General features: G+C 45.2%; 1 protein-coding gene across 1 annotated transcript in view; it reads right to left on the reverse strand.

The window, feature by feature from the left end:
• Positions 1 to 552: 552 nt before the first annotated feature.
• The window catches only part of FZD3 (frizzled class receptor 3), a 45,667-nt gene continuing 23,300 nt past the window's right edge, over positions 553 to 22,919 (reverse strand). The window contains exons 4-7 of the mRNA XM_084833127.1: positions 18,708 to 19,725; positions 7,422 to 7,570; positions 1,701 to 1,934; positions 553 to 845 (exon numbers count right to left, since the gene is read on the reverse strand). Coding sequence (XP_084689253.1) covers positions 632 to 845; positions 1,701 to 1,934; positions 7,422 to 7,570; positions 18,708 to 19,725 — 1,615 coding nt within the window. The 3' untranslated portion in view covers positions 553 to 631. The remainder of the gene's footprint in view (positions 846 to 1,700; positions 1,935 to 7,421; positions 7,571 to 18,707; positions 19,726 to 22,919) is intronic.

A 22,919-nucleotide genomic window follows, 5' to 3' on the forward strand; every position in this document is an offset into this window, starting at 1 on the left:
CCAACCCAGCAACTGAGATGAGCAATTTAAGAGCCGGCACCCTTATGCAGAGCTTCTGCTCATTACCCTTCTGCTGCGCTTCCAGTGTAACCACTTAAAATCTCCTGCTGATTCCCTACAGATGTCCTTTGTACAGTTTTCAATATGCAGCCCACCCTCTGTGCTGCACAAAAACTAACTAGTTTATCATCTAATCAGAGACAACAACAAAAAGACTGCAGGGAGGGTTCCCCCCCCCCCCAAATAAGAAGCAGTCTTTTAGTTTGGGGGACTTTTCATAGGACCTTCATAGTATGTCTTTTATAGAAGCAGAGGGAGATTTAAAAAAATGCCCCTAAGAGATTCAGTTGCCAAGCATGATGGGGAAAAACACTACCAAATAAATAAAGTCATATCGAGGAGTCAAAAATGCAAGTGCCGTCAACAGTTAGCTTGTAGATTTGATCAAGCAGCATTCTTGCTTAGAGGAAATCTTTCTAAGAAATTGCTGGCTAGGGAAAAAGGCAGTGCCCAAGTTAGGTTCCTTTGTACAGAGTTAGTACCTGATCAGAGGGATAACGCTGAGCTCCATTATTCTGAAATGAAACGAGCATTGCTAATTTAAGGTTGGGGAGGAGAAGACAAGTGCAGGTCAAGCGCTGGTCCCATCCTCTTCAATCACCCGGTTCATGCTAGTGCCATGCGTTATGTGAGTCACTGGGTTGCCACTGAGGTCCCTGGTGCTGCTCTGACGGGACTGATCATTGAGCCGGTGGGAACTGCTGTGCCTGGAGTGGTCAGTCAGTCGGGACATACTGCCATGAGGTAGTCGATCTTCAATCCCACGGTAACTGCAGGGGGTATACCTAATTCATAAAGACTCATCTGTTTCAGTAATATGGGCAAGAATGCACTGACACATTCAAATACATATCCCTCCCCGCAATCTGTACAGAAATCAGAATGGCAGAACGCGTGGTTTGCATGCAGGGGCTCCCTGGTTCAATCCCTGCCATCTCCCATAAACATTCTTAGACCTGTTATCTGAGAATGATCCCTATTTAAGACCCTCGAGTTGCTGCCAGGCAGAGTAGGAAGTGCTGGACATGACAGACGAATGGGCCATTTCAGTATCAGCTAGTTCCTTGGAGAGTGGCTCATTTTTCAATGGAAGTTACCTTGACTTGTTTTACCGTCTTTTACATGTACTTAAAGGGTTGGTTCCAGATTTCATCATACCTGAAATCAATGGGACTTAAGTTAGTCATGACTGACTTAAGTCCCATTGATTTAAATGGGTCTACTCTAAGTTTAGTAGCTGACCAGATGGAAACTCTGGAAGCTGACCAGAGGAAAAGATATGTGAGATATAAAGCAGATGCTTTTCAGGGTGATAACCATCTTTATACCAGTGGCCTGATTAGTACAGTTTAGGCTCTCCCCTCTTAACCTGGATTGAATGGTATCAGAGAGAGGGGGGAGATCCTGAAACACAGCTGAAGCCCTAGAAAAGCAACAGCTCGTGTAGACTCCTTGTACTGTAAAGTTTCAAATGGGGAGGAGGGGGAGGAGAAGAAGAGGGGCTCACAACAATATTGTTAGAAACTTGGTCCCAGTCACATCCCCTGAGCTCACCTAGCCACTGGCTATAGCTTCTGCTTTAATGCAAATGCACACTCTGCCTATGCATTGGCATGACCAGATTTTAATCTCCTTCTCACCTGCCATCCCGTGACCTATGCAGGCTGCCATGGTAGCTACTGACTTTGCTATGGACACTGCCTGCTTTGCTTCGCTGGTCATCCATCATTGCCAGCTGGGTCGAGGAGGCATGAGTAGATGTCCCCTGGGTGGAGGTGCCTCTGGATTTCCGGATGATGGGTGTGTTGGGGTCTCTCAAGAGCGACTGAGCAAAGTCAGGCTCCTGAAGCACTTGCCGGCTCTCATTCACAACCCTGGAGAGTAAGTCAAGTCCAGTCAGTATAACTCTGGAAGGACAGATGGCAGCAACAATAAACAGTGGGCAGGGAACGTTAGGTTAGGCAGCAGAAATGTTCAGCTGAAAACACAGTGTGAATCGGAGGTGCCTCTTATCATAGGTGTGACACTCAGACAGGAAGGCCTGGCGTGCTATGGTCCATGGGGTCACGAAGAGTCGGACACGACTGAACGACTGAACAACAACAACAACAACAACAACACTCAGACCTAGAGCAGTGTGGCCATCATAGAAATATCAGCCAGACGAAATCCTTGTCTCTGCAAGTGGCTTATTAATGTCTATTTTAGTGAGTATTTTGTACACATCTTCCCTCAGACATCTATACTGTATAGACTGGACACAGTCTAGCCCTTCTATTCATAAGCTGAAAACTGCCCCAGATTGAAAAAAGGCAAAAATGTTACCACTGCACTTACAGATCAATAGAGAAGCCCTGCATTGATCCCAGAGTACTGCCGCCCCAGCTCACATATGGGTATAAACTGTTATGTCATTAGCCATCCTTCCTGGCTTCCCTGTACCATGGGGTTGCCCGCTTGCTTTCTTGCCTACTACATCTTCACAATGATATAATCATTGTCATAGCACTGCAATTAGGACCCTAAGAAGTGTACAACTAGCCAGCTGAAACAAGGCACTGTTGGGATAAAAAAAAGACCTCCCCACAGGTCATTCCTTCTCTTGCTGTGACAGGTAATGGCATAAGGAACAAACCTGAAATATCCATGGAATAGAATGCAATCATCGCATTTAAGAAAGCCATATTTAAATCTCTCTGCCAGAGCTCAGATTCCATAGCAAAGTGGAAGATCACAGAATAACTGCAAGTGCAATTAAACTTTCCATAAGGTCTGGCTGAAGGTCACCGTAGGCTGTGGAATGACCTCCCTCAAGAGATGTACAGCTTCTCCTCTTTGTGGCTCTTTCACAGGGGGTGCAAGACATCTCTTGTGTCCAGTTTTAGGCTGGCTGGATGAGTCTACCTGGTTTCTTTTGGTGTTGTTTTCCTAATGATTTTTAAATTTGTTTTAGCCATTTAGTGTAAGGCACTTTGAGCCTTGGAAAGGCAGCTAATAAATGCTTCTTTGTCATCACCATTATACAAAACCTACACACAGAATCATTTTTAAGACTTTCTACTGGGTAATTTAAAGGACACCATAAGGATGTCCTTGAGATGACATGTGTAGCTGTCACACACAACAAATTCCAGATACAATAGTAAATGAGTTCCTCCCAAAACACAGTTTTGCGTTTATTTGCAAGTTCCCAAACAGAGCAAGAAGGAATACAGTTACAGAGTGGAAAATGGGGAGGGACCAGTGGTAGAGCACATGCTGTTCATGCAGGAGGTCCCAAATTCAATCCCCAGTAACTCCACCTAAAAGAATCAGGTAGGGGGTGAAGGGAAATAGCTCTGCCCAAGACTCTGGGCAGCCACTGCCAGTCCGCACTGACAACAGTGGACTAAATGAGCAAATACTCTGACCTTTTTTGAGCTTCCTAAGTTCTTAAAATCTGTACATTATTGCACTTGGGGTAGTGACGCTTCCAACACTAACTGGCCGAACTGTTTCATGGCATTCCAACTGCTCAGTGAACACCTATCAGTTCAGAATGCTTGAAGTTCAGATTCTGGGAGAAAAGGGGTCAGTTTGGCTGGGATTAAAGCCAAATAAAGTCTTAGGGACAGGAGTAGCTTTGTAGAGAAGGCAGGTGACTCTCAAGAGATTCCAAGGTGGTAAGGGAACTACAGACAAGTAACTCAGAGGCAAAGAGACTGAAGAGATGACACAGACTAGGCAATGGACTGGGAAGTAGGAACCTGAGGGAAGGGTGGATGGAAAAGGAGGCATGAGGACAGGTATTCTGGTCAAGACAGATGATTACTATTCTTTTAATCTGGGTTCAGGCCTGGTTTAGGGGCAGAAACAGCCTTGATCACTGTGGTGGATGACTTAATGGGTAATGGACAGAGGGAATACATCTTTGTCAGTTCTCCTGGACCTCTCAGCATCTTTCGATGTGACGCTGAGGGATATCTGCTCCATCCTATGGGGTACCACAAGGTTCCATCCTATCCCTCATACTTCTGCAGGGAGCCATCCTGAGGCCTGGGTTGCAATGTCACCAATACGGATGAGGGCAAACAAGCTGAAGTTTAATCCAAACAAGATTAATTGTCTAATCTGCTCACTTTTTCTAATTAATTGCCCAATCCCTTGTAAATGCTAAAATAAATTAAGATAATGGTGTGTTTTAGTTCACGGCAGAAAAAACTGCAAAAAGCAAGTTAAAAAACCTGAAGTAATTCTGACTGTGTGAATGTTTTTCAGGAAACTGTCTCTTACTCTTTGACTTAAGAAGAACTGCTTGATTCAAATTAGAATGTTTGTAAATTATAGTAGTCCCCACCTGTCGCCTTGCCACTTTTTACATATTTATTTGTTTATTTAATTTCTATACCACCCAATAGCCAAAGCTCTCTGGGTAGTTCACAAAAATTAAAACCAAACACCACACAATAAAACAATTTAAAATACATAGAACATTAAAACCACAATATAACAGTACAACCACAATAAAACCTAGCAGCAGTGCAGCAGTTTAAAATACAGATTTAAAACAGCAAAGCTAAAAGTCTAGAAAGCTAAAATGTTAAAATGCTTGGGAAAATAAAAAGGTTTTCACCTGGTGCCGAAAGGAATACAATGTAGGTGCCAGACGAACCTCACTAGGGAGCTCATTCCAGAGCCGGGGTGCCACAGCAGAAAAAGCCCTCCTCCTAGTAGCCACCCACCTCACTTCCTTTGGCAGGGGCTCACGGAGAAGGGCCGCTGACAATGATCTTAAGGTCCAGGCAGGCACATATGGGAGGAGGCGATCCTTCAGGTAACCTGGCCCCAAGCCGTTAAGGGCTTTAAATGTTAATACTAGCACTTTGAATCGGGCCCGGAAATGGACTGGCAGCCAGTGCAGCTGAAAAAGTACTGGTGTAATATGAGCTCGTCAGCCAGTCCCTGTTAACAATCTTGCTGTCCTATTTTGGACCAACTGAAGTTTCCGGACCGTTTTCAAAGGCAGCCCCACGTATAACGCATTGCAGTAATCCAGACGAGAAGTTATCAGAGCATGGAGAACTGCAGCTAGGCTCTCTCTGTCCAGATAAGGGCGTAGTTAGTATACCAGCCTAAGCTGATCAAAACTGCTCCGTGCCACTGAGTTCACCTGTGCCTCAAGTGACAGTTCTGGATCCAGGAGCACCCCCAAACTACGAACGTGATCCTTTAGGGGGAGTGCAACCCCCTCCAGAACAGGTTGAATATCACCTAGCCAGCAGACGAACCACCCACTAACAGTACCTCCATCTTGTCTGGATTGAGTTTCAGTTTATTGGCCCTCATCCAGTCCATTACCGTGCCCAGGCCCTGATTCAGAACAGCCACTGCCTCACCTGGTTTAGATGAGAAAGAGAGGTAGAGCTGGGTGTCATCCACATATTGATGGCACCTCAGCCCACATCTCCGGATAACCTCCCCCAGCGGTTTCATGTAGATGTTAAACAGCGTAGGGGATAAAATAGAGCCCTGTGGAACCCCATGGCACAATTGCCATGGCACAGAGCAATAATCCCCCAGCACCACCTTCTGGAGTCGGCCATCCAAGTAGGAGCAGAACCACTGCAGTGCAGTGCCTCCAACTCCCAACCCAGACAACCTATCCAGAAGGATACTATGGTCAATGGTACTGAAAGCCGCTGAGAGGTCCAGGAGAATCAACAGGGTCGCACTCCCCCTGTCCCTCTCCCGGCAGATGTCATCCCACAGGGCGACCAAGGCAGTTTCCATTCCAAAACCAGGCCTGAAGCCCGACTGAAATGGATCTAGATAATCAGTTTCATTCAACAGTGCCTGGAGCTGTCCTACAACCACCCGCTCAAGCACCTTGCCCAGGAAGGGGATGTTGGCCACTGGCCTATAATTGTTAACATCCTCTGGGTCCAGGTTAGGCTTTTTCAGGAGTGGTCTAATTACCGCCTCTTTTAAAGCGGTAGGCACCACTCCTTCTCTCAAGAAGGAATTTACAACCTCCTGGACCCAGCCGGACATCCCCTTCTTGTTTGATTTAATAAGCCATGAAGGACAAGGGTCAAGCACACAAGTGGTCGATCGGACTTGGCCAAGCACCTCGTCCACATCCTCAGGCCTCAGTAACTGAAACTCATCCAATAAAACTGGACCAGATGGTTCTCTGAACGCCTCTACCAATGGAACTGCATTAATGGTGGTGTCCAATTCATGACGAATCTGAGCGACTTTATCTTCAAAGTGCCTTGCAAACTTATCACAGCGTGCCACCAAGGGTTCCACCGTCTCTCTCCCTGGCCCAAAATGTAACAGGCCACAAACCACTCAGAACATCTCCGCTGGATGACACTGAGGAGATGCAATGCTGGTGGAAAAGAACTGTCTCTTTGCCACCCTCACTGCCACAGAGTAGGCTCGATAGTGGGCTCTTACCTGTGTTCGGTCAGACTCAGCACGAGTTTTCCTCCACCTGCGTTCTAGCCGTCTCCCCTCTTGCTTCATTGCCCTCAGCTTAGGTGTATACCAAGGAGCTGGCCGGGCTCTGCTCAGAGGGAGAGGGCGCTTGGGCGCGATCGTGTCAACCGCCCGAGTCATCTCTGCATTCCACAGAGCGACCTGGGCTTCGACAGGAGCACCAGCCATACCAGCAGGAAAATCCCCCAGAGTCCTCTGGAATCCATCGGAATCCATTAGCCTCCAGGAGAGGACCATTTTAATAGGTCCCCCACCCTTGCAGAGGAGGAAGGCTGCCAGGAGTCTAAACCTCAGCAGGAAGTGATCTGACCATGACAAAGGGACAGCTATTAATTCCTCCACTTTCAGATCACCATCCTCCTGCCCAGTTGAGAAAAACAGAACAAGCATGTGTCCTTTTATATGACTTGGGCCGATGACATGTTGGGACAGCCCCATGGTTGTCATGGCGGCCATGAAGTCCTGAGCCGCCCCAGATACAGCGGCCTCAGCATGGAAGTTGAGATCCCCAGGACCATCATCCTACGGGTCCTCAACACCAAGTCCAAGACCACCTCTGTCAGCTCAGCCAGGGAGTCTGATGGGCAGCAGGGTGGGCGGTACACCAACAGAATCCCTAATCTGTCCCGGGTACCCAACACAAGGTACAAACACTCAAGATCTGCACTCGAATGAGTAGGAAGCCTAGAGAGGGAGATTGAATTCCTATAGACCATGGCAACCCCCCCTCCCCGACCCTTGAGTCGGTGTTGGTGCTGCACTGAGTACCCAGGAGGGCACAGCTGGGAGAGAGTGGCCCCTCCTAGTTCCCCCACCCAGGTCTCAGTAATACATATCAGGTCAGCCCCCTCATCCACAATCACAATATCACAACTCACTCTTTTTTCCTGCGCCCGTGGAAAAAGCTGGCCCACTCAAAGCAGGTCTTTTTGCTTCCAACCCAGAAAACAGATGGGATCCCCACTATAAGAGCCATCAGATACTTCATCAGAAAGAGGATCAAGTCTGGACGACTCATCTGGGTGACCTGCAAACAGGAAGCAAGTACAGACATGAGACAAACTACTGCAAGTCCATCTGTTAACTCATTTAAAATAATTGCTATAAGCAAAAGGCAAAGGTCATAGTGTGCCTTGGTTTCCCATCTCTACAATGAGATGTGGCATACAGAATCTAGATGGACTGATCCGGGCAATTTAAATTATTTCAGCCACAAAGAGGAAGACTCAAAGATTCTCATGTACCATAAATATTTCCTAAAACAAGTGAGCATGTCAATATAGTAATTAAAACAGGGAGGCAACATTTGGCAAGTGAAGTAATCACAAGTCACCCTACCCAAGTGACAGCTACTCAAGGGATTTCCCTGCAATAATTTGTCAACAGCCACATGGAAGCAATCCACTCTGTTTAGGTCTGGGGTAGGGAACTGGTGGCACAGATGCAGTCAACAGGGCTTGCCCAACCAGCCTGCACCTGCCCGCTTGTGCCCCGCATGCACACAGCAATCAGCCTGGAAAAAAGCATACATTGGACATCTTTTTTCAAGCCTAACTGTGATAAGAGGGAGCAATTTTAAAGGGGCTGAGGCTGGGGAGAGAAGGGTTAACCCTCCCTGCCCACTGTAACCTTCCATCAGCCAGGCAGCAATTAGGCTGAGAAAAAAGCCTCCCCCTTGGTGCCAATGGAAAGCTTTTTTGAAGCCTAATTGCTGCACACGTTAGGGGGGGGAATCTACATGTGTGTGGTCTATGAATGCATGAGAGTTTTGTGGGGTGGTCCTGGACCCTTTTTGCGGGGGGGGGGGGGGCAGGCTTTCCCAAAAGGGCATTAACAAGGGAATGGTGCCCTCGGATCAAAAAAAGGTTCCCCACCTCTGGTTTAGGTAATATAGGAACAGATAAGAACAGTAATAAGGCTATCAGCTGAAGTGCATAAGGCCAGGAAGAAAGACACATTGACTTGAAAACAGCACAAGATACCCCCTTTGATGATGGACTATCTGGCTAAAAAGCTTTGGAATGCTTTTAATATTATTGTTGTTGTTGTTATTATTATTATTATTAAATTTATTAATTGCCCATCTGGCTGGTCACCCAGCCACTCTGGGCGATGTACAGCATACAATAAAACAGTTTAAAACAATAAAATTCTACAATAAAAACATTTTCTAAAATACCCTAACCCACCCCAAATGCCTGCCTGAACAACCACGTTTTTAATGCACGACAGAAGCTCATTAAAGATCATTTGTTAAATGCATGGAGTCACCTTCTCAGATTAACAACCCTAAAATAGCCCTTGAATCTTAAATGGTATAAATGCAGTTTTATAAATATAGGTGTGAATTTCACCACCAAGTGGAGAATCACACCCAGTCTCACGTGGTGCATCTATAAGCCCAAGTAGACTGTATACTAAATGAGAGGTTGCCTATGAAAAGCTGCTGCTGCCCATCTAGATTCCCCCCTTGTAATGTCTGGGGCAATTTGCTAGCTTCCAGATTTCACAACATTCATGTTGCTTGTTACTGGCAAGGGACAGGAAAATGCTGTAGAGTAGGGGGCGGGGGGAAACTGAACACCTGAACATCTGTAAAATTCTACTAGGTTGGGTTTTTGAGGGGGTACATAGCTGTGCGGCTGTTTTTAGCCTGGAGTTTTGGGAATCACAGGGAAAAAGAATTTTTCTCCTGCAATGGGGCTCCCCCACCTCCTTCATTTGTACAGTTAATTAAGCTAGCTTTGCTGGATTGGGGCTAGGACCACAACAGCAGCGAAGAGGCCAGAGTTCATTTGGCTCTATAGAAAGGTTTGCCTCTATACAGTCTTTGTAAGCCTCTAACCTATGAAGCATTGTTCTTGGGCATCAACAATACTGGCCATCTCTCAGCAAATATCTGTCCTATTCCTGAAATGGAGTGAAGCTGGATCCCCTGCAAATGCCACCTACAAAGTCAGAGCAGTTGAATCTGGAGAGATTTATATCATTGTCAGATGTCATCAGCATCACTTATGTCTCTGAGGCAGAAAGTGGAGGTAAAAGTATTGGAGAAATGCCAAGCAGTGGCAAGACAGTACAGTGATGGTTGACCCCACTTGATATGAAGGGAAAGAAAGCCTTGTAAAAATGCACATGGTGTTGTGGTCCCCCCCCCCATAATTGATGCTGTGCACACAAGCAAAGGACAATCATACTATGTAGCAGCTAAAGACTAGGAGGGCCTGTTCAGAATTCTCAATTTCCCCAGTTCCAAATTGCAGCTGGTTCCCCTGGTCCCACACCAATAGTTTAAATGGCACAACTGACTAGACCAGATGGTGAGTAGCTTCTGGACCAGGCTTTTTTAATTATTATTCCTGGGGAGAATTAAAGAAGAAAAACCTGACCAGTTTCAACACTTCCTCCACTGGGACTGCCTCCAAAGAGGGGCCAGGAGCAGGGCTTGGGCCACACCGCTCTCATCACAAGGAGATGCAAAACATCCAAACTGGGAGATCCTGCAGTTATCTGAGCACTGGGAATGTCGCTGTCAATAGGAGGTCAGAGGGTTAAATGTCCCAGAGCTGAAGGTGATCCCAAATCCAAACAACAGCAGGACTCTCTTTCAGCTGTGTTCCACACAGGGAGAGGAAGTCTGCCTGAGGCCCACTCCTGATCAGGTGGCAAGAACATCCACAAACAAGCCCAGTGTGACCACACTTCAGCCAGAACTGAGAGCTGTGTGACATCTTTGCTTTCCTGCCTTTTCCCTCATGTGAATAAGCTGCCTCCCTCAGCTGCAATTAACAGATAGCACACACTTGCCTTCATATATAATAAATTACTTACATCCACTGCTTAGAGCAAGATCTGCAGATACCTGGGGATGAGCACAGCTGTCCTCTTGGAACAGCACTCCAAGAATAAAATGGCATTGTGCAATTCTGAAGACAGAAAACTGATCTGCCTTGCATCCTTGGCCAGTGGCACACCTACATAATTTTAAACCCTGGACTTAATGATCTTATAGGGTCCCCCTTTAGACAGCTATATTACTTCAGCTGTGAAGCATACAGCTAACATTTCTCTTTGCCCTCCAACCACCATTCCATGCTTCTACATTCCTGATACAAGAACATAAGAAGCGCCCTGATGCTGGATCAGACCAAGGTCCATCTAGTCCAGCATTTTGCACATACAGTGGCTGACCAGCTGCCTGCAGGAAACCCACAAGCAGGACTGGAGTGCAATAGCACCCATGCTCCCCAGCAACTGGTGTACACAGGCATACCATGATACTGGAGGTAGCACAGAGGCATCAGGACTAGCAGCCATCGATAGCCTTCTCCTCCAGGAATTTATCTAGCCCCCTTTTAAAGCCATCCAAAGTGATGGTGGCAAATTCCATAGTTTAACTATATGCTGTGTGAAGGACTTCCTTTTATCTGTCCTGAATCTCCCACCAATCAGCTTCATGGGATGACCCCACTGGGTTCTAGTATTCTGAGGGGGAGAAAAATGTCTCACTATCCACATTCTCCATACCATGAATAATTTTGTTAGATACGTTAGAAGAACAAAAGTGTTCTAGGCAGTATGCCCATGTACACCAGTTGCTGGGGAACATGGGTGGGGGAGTGCTGTTGTACTCATGTCCTGCTTGTGGGTTTCCTGTGGGCAGCTGGTTGGCCACTGTGTGAACAGAATGCTGGACTAGATGGATCCTTGGTCTGATCCTGTAGGGCTCTTCTTATGTCCTTATGTTTTTTGCCAACTCTAATTTTTAAAAAATAATTAAAAAAATACTCTGAGCACCTGCAGTTTTGCATTTTAAACCCACTCAGATCATAGCAACATCTTGACTACAGGTATAAAAGGGAGCTTGGTTCTGATGCCCTCATCACCTAGCTTTGGCTATTGGACAGTAAAGACATGAAATAAATACATAAAACCACCTGCCACTCCCTGGGTGGTCACTGGGGTGTGTGCATACTCTGGTGCCAAGGTCCAACCCAGCTGCATCACTGATCCTTGCCTTCCCAAGCTGCCGCTCCCACCTCATTTGAGCTGAGAAGCAGAAAGAGTGAACCAGTTACTGCCGGGGAAACTCCGCTGAAGGAAAGGAATTTGCAAATGGTCCTTGACATTACAGCCAGAGTGTGCACACATTCAGGGGAAGACACCACTTAAGTGCGGGGTGGGGCAGATAACTGAATACCATTTGCTGAATGCAGCTTTTGAGTTCCTTTTGCTTCTTTTTTGGCATCGTTTCACAGGCTCCACCCACAAAAGGCCAGAGCAGAACATCACTGAGCAATACACATTTATTTATTACATTTGTATCCCGCTCTATCTCCAAGGAGCTCAGATTGGCATTTTAGTTTCATCAACCACATCTTGAGGTATGACAAGGCCACCTAAATGGCCTTTGTAACTGAGGGAGGATCTGAACTCAGATTTTCCAAGTCCAGACATAATACCCTAGCCAGTGTGGCCAAGGGCAGCTTGTATGGGAACACTATCGTTGCATATAACCCGGTGTTAAACTGGTATTTCTTGCAGCAAACATGTAGAGTGCAGATAACGTACATGATATCATAACATCAGTGTCTGAGAACCCTGAATGGGTATTAAAAACTTGGGAGTTGCCCTGAGCACTGAATGTTGTTTTCTAGTGACAAAACATAGTGAGCTTTCCAATCTGATATCAAAAGAAGCAACTTGGCAGATTTTCACATCTTTCTCCTCCACACATCCTTTTAACTATCAAGCTACATTTGTGAGTTTTATGTTCTCCCCATGAAGCTTTCAGTAACACAATAAGAATAATTATTCTGTTCTTTTCAACATAAGCCTATTGATGAAATTCTCAACTCTAACTTTGGTGAGCAGCCATTCTGTATATTGTGAAAATACACTGCTGTATAACCACATCCACCATTAACTTTACTGAAAGAAATCTGATATTTCCTGGTGTAGGCAGATCCAACAGTAACTGGAAAGATTTTAATCTCATTAAACTAGAACAAGAACAAGTTAAGGAAGAAAGCAGCAAAGAGATTAAATCCAGGACAGATGACACTGCAGAGAGAGAGAGAGAGAGAGAGAGAGAGGGAGGGAGGGGTGTGTGTGTGTGTGTGTGTGTGTGTGTGTGAGAGAGAGAGAGAGAGAGAGAGAGAGAACCTGTGAAATCTGTTGCATCATGATATTCATACCTGCAGAAACTACTTGCATATCTTTCACATTTCAGCCAAAGATGCTAAGAGTCCCATTGACAGAACTAATGAAAGAAGTGCTGAAGGGCGGATTCAGATCCACTGTTATGTCATAAATCCATGCATACAGATTATATTAGAATTCCATGCATATAGACACACATGTGAAGTGTCAGCTTCCAGACCATCCTGGTAATCCTTTAAAATTTAGTGACACTGAAGAAGCATGCAACCATTATGTTAAAAACAGGAGGCAAAAGCAAATAATAAATGCAAGTGGCAAAGGAAACCGCATTAGGTTAACAGCTGCTGTTGCATTTTGTTAAGCAGTAACATTACCATTCTATTTATTTGCTTGACCATATGTAATAACAACACAGTAAGCAACCGTTGTCTCTGTCCCTGTGTTGTTTAGCATTGTGTGAAAGCCCATACCTTTGGCTCGTCTCTTGTTGGGTGAAAGATAAGCCAGAGGTCAGGGCTCAGACGCAATGCTAAACAACCCACAGGCAGAGCATCCCTGGGTTGTTTGGCCACTCCTGCTTCCAGCAGGAGCGATCAGGCAGTGCATACCAGTATAGCACGCTGCTTCATTTACCACAACCAACAATTTTTAAAAATTGTATGTTGCTGTGACATGCGATCTGGACCTTCCTCTACAAGACACACACACACACATAATTACAGGTATGGGCTTCTATCAGAGTTCTGAGATAGGACTTCCTGGAAAAAAAGCAAAGATGAGCCTTTTCCCAGATTACAGGCAAAGCGGAGCCCCTTTCCCAGATCATCAACTGTCATCTACTAGTAGCAATTCCATCTGAGGGAGGTGCATGATAGCAGGGCCCCCTCCATTGGTTTGGCCGAGATACTAATTCATAAGAACATAAGAAGAGCCCTGCTGGATCAGACCAAGGGTCCATCTAGTCCAGCATTCTGTTCATGCAGTGGCCAACCAGCTGTTGACCAGGAACCCACAAGCAGGGCATGAGCAAAACAGCACCTTCCCACCCATGTTCCCCAGCAACTAATGTACACAGGCTCACTGTTTCTGGTACTGGAAGTAGCACATAGCCATCAAGACTAGTAGCCACTGATAGCCTCCTCTATGAATTTCTCTAACCCCCTTTTAAAGCCATCCAAACTGGTGGCCATCACTACATCCTGTGGTAGTGAATTCCATAGTTTAGCTATGCACTGTGTGAAGTAGTACTTCCTTTTATCTGTCCTGAATCTCTCACTAATCAGCTTCATAGAATGACCCGGGTTGTAGTATTTTGATAGAGGGAGAAAAAAATGTACACCTCTACCATGTCTCTCCTTACCCTCCTTTTTTCCCAAGCTAAACAATCCCAGCTTTTGTAACCTTCTCTCATAGTGCAGTTGCTCCAGCCCCTTGATCATTTTAGTTGCCCTTTTCTGCCCTTTTTCCAAATCTACAATATCTTTTTTTAGGTGTGGTGACCAGAACTGATCCCAGTATTCCCAGTGTGGTCGCACCATAGATTTGTGTAGGGGCAGTAGCGAAGGAGATAGTTACCTTGTCGTGGTGCTGGAGCTTGAGCACCTCAATGACGTCATGAGCTAAACCGTGAAGGGACACCCAAGATGGGAAGGTCATGGCAGAGAGGTCAGACTAAATACGATCCCTGGGGAAGGAAACGGCAACCCACCCCAGTATTCTTGCCATGAAAACTAAATGGATCAGTACAACCAGAGATATGTCGGTATACCATCGGAAGATGGGACTCCCAGGTCAGAAGATGGTCAAAATGCTACTGGGGAGGAACAAAAGATAAGTTCAACTAGCCCCAGATGTGATGACGCAGCTAGCTCAAAGCTGAAAGGACGGCTAGCAGCCGATGGTGCTGGTGGTGAACGACGAATCCGATGTTCTAAAGATCAACACACCAAAGGAACCTGGAATGTCAGATCTATGAGCCAGGGCAAATTGGATGTGGTTACTGGGGAGATGTCAAGATTAAATATAGACATTTTGGGTGTCAGTGAACTGAAATGGACTGGAATGGGCCACTTCACATCACATGACCACCAGATCTACTACTGTGGACAAGAGGACCACAGACGAAATGGAGTAGCCTTCATAATTAATAATAAAGTGGCTAAAGCAGTGCCTGGATACAATCCAAAAAATGACAGAATGATCTCAATTCGAACTCAGGGTAAGCCATTTAACATCACAGTGATCCAAATATACGCCCCAACCACAGATGCTGAAGAAGCAGAAGTAGATCAGTTCTATGAGGATCTGCAGCACCTACTGGATAGTACACCAAAAAAAGATGTTATTTTCATTATAGGAGACTGCAATGCTAAGGTGGGTAGTCAAACGACACCTGGAATTACAGGCAAGCATGGTCTGGGAGAACAAAATGAAGCAGGACATAGGCTGATAGAATTTTGCCAAGACAACTCACTGTGCATAACAAACACTCTCTTCCAACAACCTAAGAGACGACTTTATACATGGACTTCACCAGACGGTCGACACCGAAATCAGATTGACTACATCCTTTGTAGCCAAAGGTGGCAGACATCTATGCAGTCGGTAAAAACAAGACCTGGAGCTGACTGTAGTTCAGATCACGAACTTCTTATTGCACAATTTAGAATCAGACTAAAGAGAATAGGGAAGACCCCCAGATCAGTTAGATATGAGCTCACTAATATTCCTCATGAATATGCAGTGGAGGTGAAGAATAGATTTAAGGGACTAGATTTAGTAGATAGGGTCCCGGAAGAACTATGGACAGAAGTTCACAACATTGTTCAGGAGGCGGCAACAAAAAAGTCCCAAAGAAAAAGAAAACCAAGTAGGCAAGATGGCTGTCTGCTGAGACACTGGAAGCAGCCCAAGAAAGAAGGAAAGCAAAAGGCAACAGTGATAGGGGGAGATATGCCCAATTAAATGCAAAATTCCAGAGGTTAGCCAGAAGAGATAAGGAATTATTTTTTAAAAAGCAATGCGCGGAAGCAGAAGATGATAATACAATAGGAAGGACAAGAGACCTCTTCCAGAAAATTAGAAACATCGGAGGTAAATTCCAGGCGAAAATGGGTATGATCAAAAACAAAGACGGCAAGGACCTAACAGAAGCAGAAGAGATCAAGAAAAGGTGGCAAGAATATACGGAAGATCTGTATAGGAAGGATAATAATATCGGGGATAGATTTGACGGTGTGGTCAGTGAGCTAGAGCCAGACATCCTGAAGAGTGAGGTTGAATGGGCCTTAAGAAGCATTGCTAATAACAAGGCAGCAGGAGATGACGGTATCCCAGCTGAACTGTTTAAAATCTTGCAAGATGATACTGTCAAGGCATGCCATATGCCAGCAAATTTGGAAAACACAAGAATGGCCAACAGATTGGAAAAGATCAACTTATATCCCCATACCAAAAAAGGGAAGCACCAAAGAATGTTCAAACTATTGAACAGTGGCACTTATTTCACATGCCAGTAAGGTCATGCTCAAGACCTTGCAAGGTAGACTCCAGCAATTCATGGAACGAGAATTGCCAGATGTACAAGCTGGGTATAGAAAAGGCAGAGGAACTAGAGACCAAATTGCCAATATCTGCTGGATAATGGAGAAAGCCAGGGAGTTTCAGAAAAACATCTCTTTCTGTTTTATTGACTATTCTAAAGCCTTTGACTGTGTGTATCATAACAAATTGTGGCAAGTTCTTGGTGGTATGGGGATACCAAGTCATCTTGTCTGCCTCCTGAGGAATCTGTGTAACGACCAAGTAGCAACGGTAAGAACAGACCACGGATCAACGGACTGGTTTAAAATTGGGAAAGGAGTATGGCAGGGTTGTATACTCTCATCCTACCTATTCAACCTGTACGCAGAACACATCATGCGACGTGCTGGGCTTGATGAAGCCAAGGCTGGAGTTAAAATTGCTGGAAGAAACATTAACAATCTCCGATATGCAGATGATACCACTTTGATGGCTGAAAGCGAGGAGGAGCTGAGGAACCTCATGATGAAGGTGAAAGAAGAAAGTGCAAAAGCTGGGTTGCAGTTCAACCTCAAAAAAACCAAGATTATGGCAACCAGCTTGATGGATAACTGGCAAATAGAGGGAGAAAATGTGGAGGCAGTGACAGACTTTGTGTCTTTCTAGGCGTAAAGACTGCAGCCAGGAAATCAGAAGACGTTTACTTCTTGGGAGGACAGCAATGACAAATCTTGATAAAATAGTGAAGAGCAGAGACATCACACTGACAACAAAGGTCCGCATAGTGAAAGCCATGGTATTCCCCGTAGTAACCTATGGCTGCGAGAGCTGGACCATAAGGAAGGCTGAGCGAAGGAAGAGAGATGCTTTTGAACTGTGGTGCTGGAGGAAAATTCTGAGAGTGCCTTGGACTGCAAGAAGATCAAACCAGTCCATACTCCAGGAAATAAAGCCAGACTGCTCACTTGAGGGAAGGATATTAAAGGCAAAACTGAAGTACTATGGCCACATAATGAGAAGACAGGATACCCTGGAGAAGATGCTGATGCTAGGCAAAAGGAAGAGGGGCCAACCAAGGGCAAGGTGGATGGATGATATTCTGGAGGTGACGGACTCGACCTTGGGGGAGCTGGGGGTGGCGACGGCCAACAGGAAGCTCTGGCGTGGGCTGGTCCATGAAGTCACAAAGAGTCAGAAGCGACTGAATGAATAAACAACAAAAGTATGACATTGGTGGTTTTATTATCAATTCCTTTTCTAATTATGCCTAACATGGAGTTTGACTTTTTTACAGCAGCAGCACACTGGGTTGACATCTTCATTGAGCTGTCCACCACAACCCCAAGACCTGGGGTTCCTGGTCAGTCACTGCTAGCTCAGATCCCATGAGGCTATACTGGAAGTTGGGATTTTTTTGCCCCGACATGCATCACTTTACTCTTGCCTACATTGAACCGCATTTGCCAATTAGATGCCCATTCTCTGGCTCCACTCCCTGAACTGGTTCCATTCAAGCTAGTCATCATAATATCTACATGTGGGATCCTGCAACAAAATATTGCAGCATGAAGTCCTTCTGTTCAGGGTTCTAGCCACTACAGTCCATTCCCCTCCCTGCTGGGTCTTCCCCTCCCCACAGCCCAGCAGTCACTCTGCATTCTGTGCCTACTGAGCATGCTCAGTGCAAAGGTGTATTCTACCTTTCTGTGTGTCTCCTTTCCCCTTCCCAGCCACTACATTCTATTCTCCCTCACATCTAGTTGCAAATTTCCCCCAGTCAGCCAACATTCCATTACACCATTATGCAGTTGTTTTTTGGGAATATATTCCCTAAAATTTTTTTTTTGCATATTTGCAAACCTCAGGGTTACTCTTAGTCTGCTGATACACTCTCATCTGTAGATGGTGCATTTTGGCTCCAACTCCATGAGCATGATAAGACTCGCATCTGAAATAGAGCGACTGACGCATGAATTTGAAGAACTGGTGCATGAATTTGTTTTCCTCCTCCCTCTCCATCGCTTTTTTCCTTTTGGGTCAAGCCTTTTAATTGTAAGCCTGCAAAGCAAGGTATTGTCTGGTTTTTTAATTTGTGTACAGTGCTAAGTAAACTTAAGGTGCTTTATAAGTGAATAATAATAACAACACTCTCCAGTTCCTTAACAAATGGCCTTTCTACTTCAATGCATAGACATTAATCCAGAGATAAAAAGATACTGAATGTTCCTATTTACTTTGAAGGTTACACCTTCTAAGGGCTAATGCTCTGTGTCATATTTCATTTTTCTACTCGCTTTCTTTTCTGACTCATACTTCCCAGTTGTCTATATGATTGTGCCTATGCAGTATTTTTCTACAAGTATTTTTCTACATTGTAGGAGAGTCATGCCAGGGTTTAGAACAAAACTCAGGTGTTTTCTATCTGGGGGAATAAATAGAGTGGATTGTGTACAGCTACCTTAAGAGATATGCTCACTCACCTGATAAGGGCAAGGTATGTGATATTCTTTGCACCGTTCTTGTATCCATGTTGTTTCCCACACACTGCGGTATGCCTGCTCATAGAAATAGCAGCCAATCACGACCAAGAGTGGCACAAGATAGAGAACACTGAAGACGCCAATCCGAATCATGAATTTCACCAACTTGTCCTGGTTCTCCTTCTCTAAAGGAATTTCAATACGGACCCGATTTAAGGAGATGATGCCAGCAAGGAGCAGAGAAACTCCAACCACCACATATAAGCAGAGAGGAGCAAGAACGAAGTATCTCAAGGCATCCACATCATAGAGGCCAACAAAACATACACCACTGATGTTGTCCCCTTCAATTTTATTCATAGCTAGGAGAATGATGGTCAGGGTTCCTGGGATGCCCCATGCACTGGCATGGAAAAGCAGGGCTTTCTTCTCGATGGCTTCACTGCCCCACTTTGGGACGGCTGCCAAGAACCAAGTAATGGTGAGAATCACCCACCAGACACTTCCAGCCATGGTAAAAAAATATAGGACCATGAAGAGCATGGTGCAAGCTTTGTTGTGAGAACCCTGGGTCACCGTGGAGGCTTTGTATGTGGTGGGGCTAGAGGCATTGCAGGCAACCCTGTCCTCTAGCAAAAAGCCGATGAAGAAAATAAGCGATACCATCATGTAACAGACAGCATAAAAGATGATGGGCCTTTCTGGGTAGCGAAACCTTGTGACATCGATCAAGAAAGTCAAGAAAGTAAACAAGGTAGCTGAAAGGCAGACAATGGAGATCACACCAATGAAGTATCGCGCGAAAGAGAGCTCTTCACGCCTGAAATACATATTTGGACAAGGAGGGGAGCAGTCTCGTACCCGCAGGAATTTGTAGCCCAGATCAGGGTCTATTTTCAGTTCTCGGGGGCACCAAAAGCCGTAGTCTCTTTGCACTGCCACAGGCACCTCTTCTGTTGGTTCCCCAACTACACTGAGATCAACAAGTCGAGGGTAAGGCTCATCACAATCTGGGAACCTAGAACAACAAGGAGAACGAAGGCAGTTGATACATACATTTTGTTGCTGGCAACAAAAGAATCATGAGGCTTCCTTGGCCTGGTTCCCTACACAACAGCAGTCTTAAGGATCATGAAATGTTGGACAGTGATAAGCAGGACACGTTATCAAGTCCTTGGGGCTGGCTCTTGTCTAAAAATTCAACTATCAAGCATACGCTGTAGTCTTGGAATTTCAGATCTCCATCAAGCAGCACTGGTAATGACTAACTGTGATTAACCAGAGGCCTGCAGCCTGAGGTTTGGCTGGTTATTCCAAGGCAATCTATGAGCGTCAGTCATCCTCATCTCATTTTGTTTCTTAATTTCTATACCGCCCAATAGCCAAAGATTTCTGGGTGGTTCACAACATGATAAAACATATTAAAACATTATTAAAACATTAATATACAAACATTTAAAACAGTTTGAAACAGTTAAAAACAATTAACAATAAAACTACCAGGACCCAGTTAAAAAAACTAATGTCAAGAAGCCCCATCTATGGCCATCATATGCCTGGGAGTAAAGTCTTAACCTAGTGCTGGAAAGATGGCAATGTTGGTGCCGAGTGGACCTCACTGAGAAGAGCATTCCACAATTGAGGAGTGACCACCAAGAAGACCCTCTACCTTGCTACCATCATCTGAAACTCTCTTGGAGGAGGCACTTGGAGGAAAGCCTCAGATGTTGATCACAGTGTATGGGCAGGTTCTAGTTCCTTTTAACACTGAGCTCTCCTTGTTGCCCAATTCTCTCCACCAAATTTCCCAGGCCATAGCCCAATGCTCTACCCACTGGACTGTAGAGGCTTGGACGCCACAAAATGAAGAGTGGATCATTGCCTTGTTGTGGCGAAGGGGCTTGCGTAACTCAATGAAGCCATAAGCTATGCCATGAAGGGCCACCCAAGACGGACAGGTCATGGCAGAGAGTTCTGACAAAATGTGGTCCACTGGAGAAGGAAATGGCAACCCTCTCCAGTATTCTTGCCAAGAAAACCCCATGGAACATATCACAAGGCTAAAAGAGATGACGCCGGAAGATGAGCCCCTCAGATCGGAAGGTGTCCAATATACTACGAGGGAAGAGCAGAGGGAATTTCCAAGTAGCGCCAAAAAGAGTGAAGTGGCTGGGCCAAAGCCGAAAGGACACTCAGCTGTGGATGTGTCTGGTGGTGAAAAGAAAGTCCGATGCTGTAAAGAACAATATTGTTTAGGAACCTGGAATGTCAGATCAATGAATCAAGGTAAGCTGGAGGTGGTCAAACATGAGATGGCAAGATTGAACATCGACATCTTGGGAATCAGCGAACTAAAATGGACACGCATGGGTGAATTTAATTCAGGTGACCATTATATCTACTACTGTGGGCAAGAATCCCTTAGAAGAAATGGAGTAGCACTCATAGTCAACAAAAGGGTGGGAAAAGCAGTACTGGGGTAGAATCTCAAAAATGACAGAATGATCTCAGTACGAATCCAAAGCAAACCATTCAACATCACAGTAATTCAAGTCTATGCCCCAACCACTGAGGATGAAGGAGCTGAGGTTGATCGGTTCTATGAAGACCTACAACACCTTCTAGAACTAACGCCAAAAAAAGATGTCCTCTTCATCATAGGGGATTGGAATGCTAAAGTAGGAAGTCAAGAAATCACCGGGATAACAGGCAAGCATGGCCTTGGTGTACAAAATGAAGCAGGACAAAGGCGAATAGAGTTTTGCCAAGAGAACACGCTGATCATAGCAAACACTCTTTTTCAACAGCATAAGAGGCGACTCTACACATGGACATCACCAGATGGTCAACATCGAAATCAGATTGATTATGTACTTTGCAGCCAAAGATGAAGAAGCTCTGTACAGTCAGTAAAAACAAGACCTGGAGCTGACTGTGGCTCAGAACATGAGCTGCTTCTTGCAAAATTTCGGCTTAAATTGAAGAATGTAGGGAAAACCACTAAACCATTCAGGTATGACCGAAATCAACTCAATCCCTCCCAAAGAAAAAGACATGCAAGAAAGCAAAGTGGCTGTCTGATGAGGCTTTACAAGTAGCTGAGGAAAGAAGGGAAGCAAAAAGCAAGGGAGAAAGGGGAAGATATACCCAACTGAATGCAGAGTTCCAGAGGATAGCAAGGAGAGACAAGAAGGCCTTCTTAAATGAACAATGCAAAGAAATCGAGGAAAACAAGAGAATGGGAAAGACTAGAGATCTCTTCCAGAAAATCGGAGATCTCAAGGGAATGTATTGTGTAAAGACGGGCATGATGAAGGACAAAGAAGGCAGGGACCTAACAGACACAGATGAGATTAAGAAGAGGTGGAAAGAATACACAGACGAACTATACAGGAAAGATCTGAATGTCCCTGATAGCCATGATAGTGCAGTCACTGAACTTGAGCCGGACATCCTCGAGAGTGAAGTCAAATGGGCCTTAGGAAGCATTACTAACAACAAAGCTGGCGGAGATGACAGTCTTCCAGCTGAGCTACTTGAAATCCTAAAACATGATGCTGTTAAAGTGCTGCACTCAATATGCCAACAAATTTGGAACACTCAACAGTGGCCACAAGACTGGAAAAGGTCAGTTTACATTCCAATTCCAAAGAAGGGCAATGCCAAAGAGTGTTCACACTACCGTACAATTGCGCTCATTTCACATGCCAGCAAGGTGATGCTCCAAATCCTACAAGCTAGGCTTCAGCAGTATGTGAACCGAGAACTACTGGAAGTACAAGCTGGGTTTCGAAGAGGCAGAGGAACTAAAGATCAAATCGCCAACATTCACTGGATCATGGAGAAAGCAAGAGAATTCCAGAAAAACGTGTATTTCTGCTTCATTGACTACGCTAAAGCCTTTGATTGTGTGGATCATAACAAACTCTGGCACATTCTTAAAGAGATGGGAGTACCAGACCACTTACCTGTCTCCTGAGAAACCTGTACGAGGGTCAAGAAGCAACAGTAAGAACTGGACATGGAACAACTTTACTGGTTCAAAATTGGGAAAGGAGTACGACAAGGATGTATATTATCCCCCTGCTTATTTAATTTACATGCAGAGTACTTCATGAGAAACGCCGGATTGGATGAATCACAGGTCAGAATTAAGATTGCCGGGAGAATTATCAACAACCTCAGATACGCAGACGATACCACCCTAATGGC

The sequence above is a fragment of the Heloderma suspectum genome, chromosome 1 (assembly GCF_057233095.1).
Source record: "Heloderma suspectum isolate Gila_16-S chromosome 1, 16-S_ref, whole genome shotgun sequence".
In the NCBI taxonomy this organism is placed as follows: domain Eukaryota; kingdom Metazoa; phylum Chordata; class Lepidosauria; order Squamata; family Helodermatidae; genus Heloderma; species Heloderma suspectum.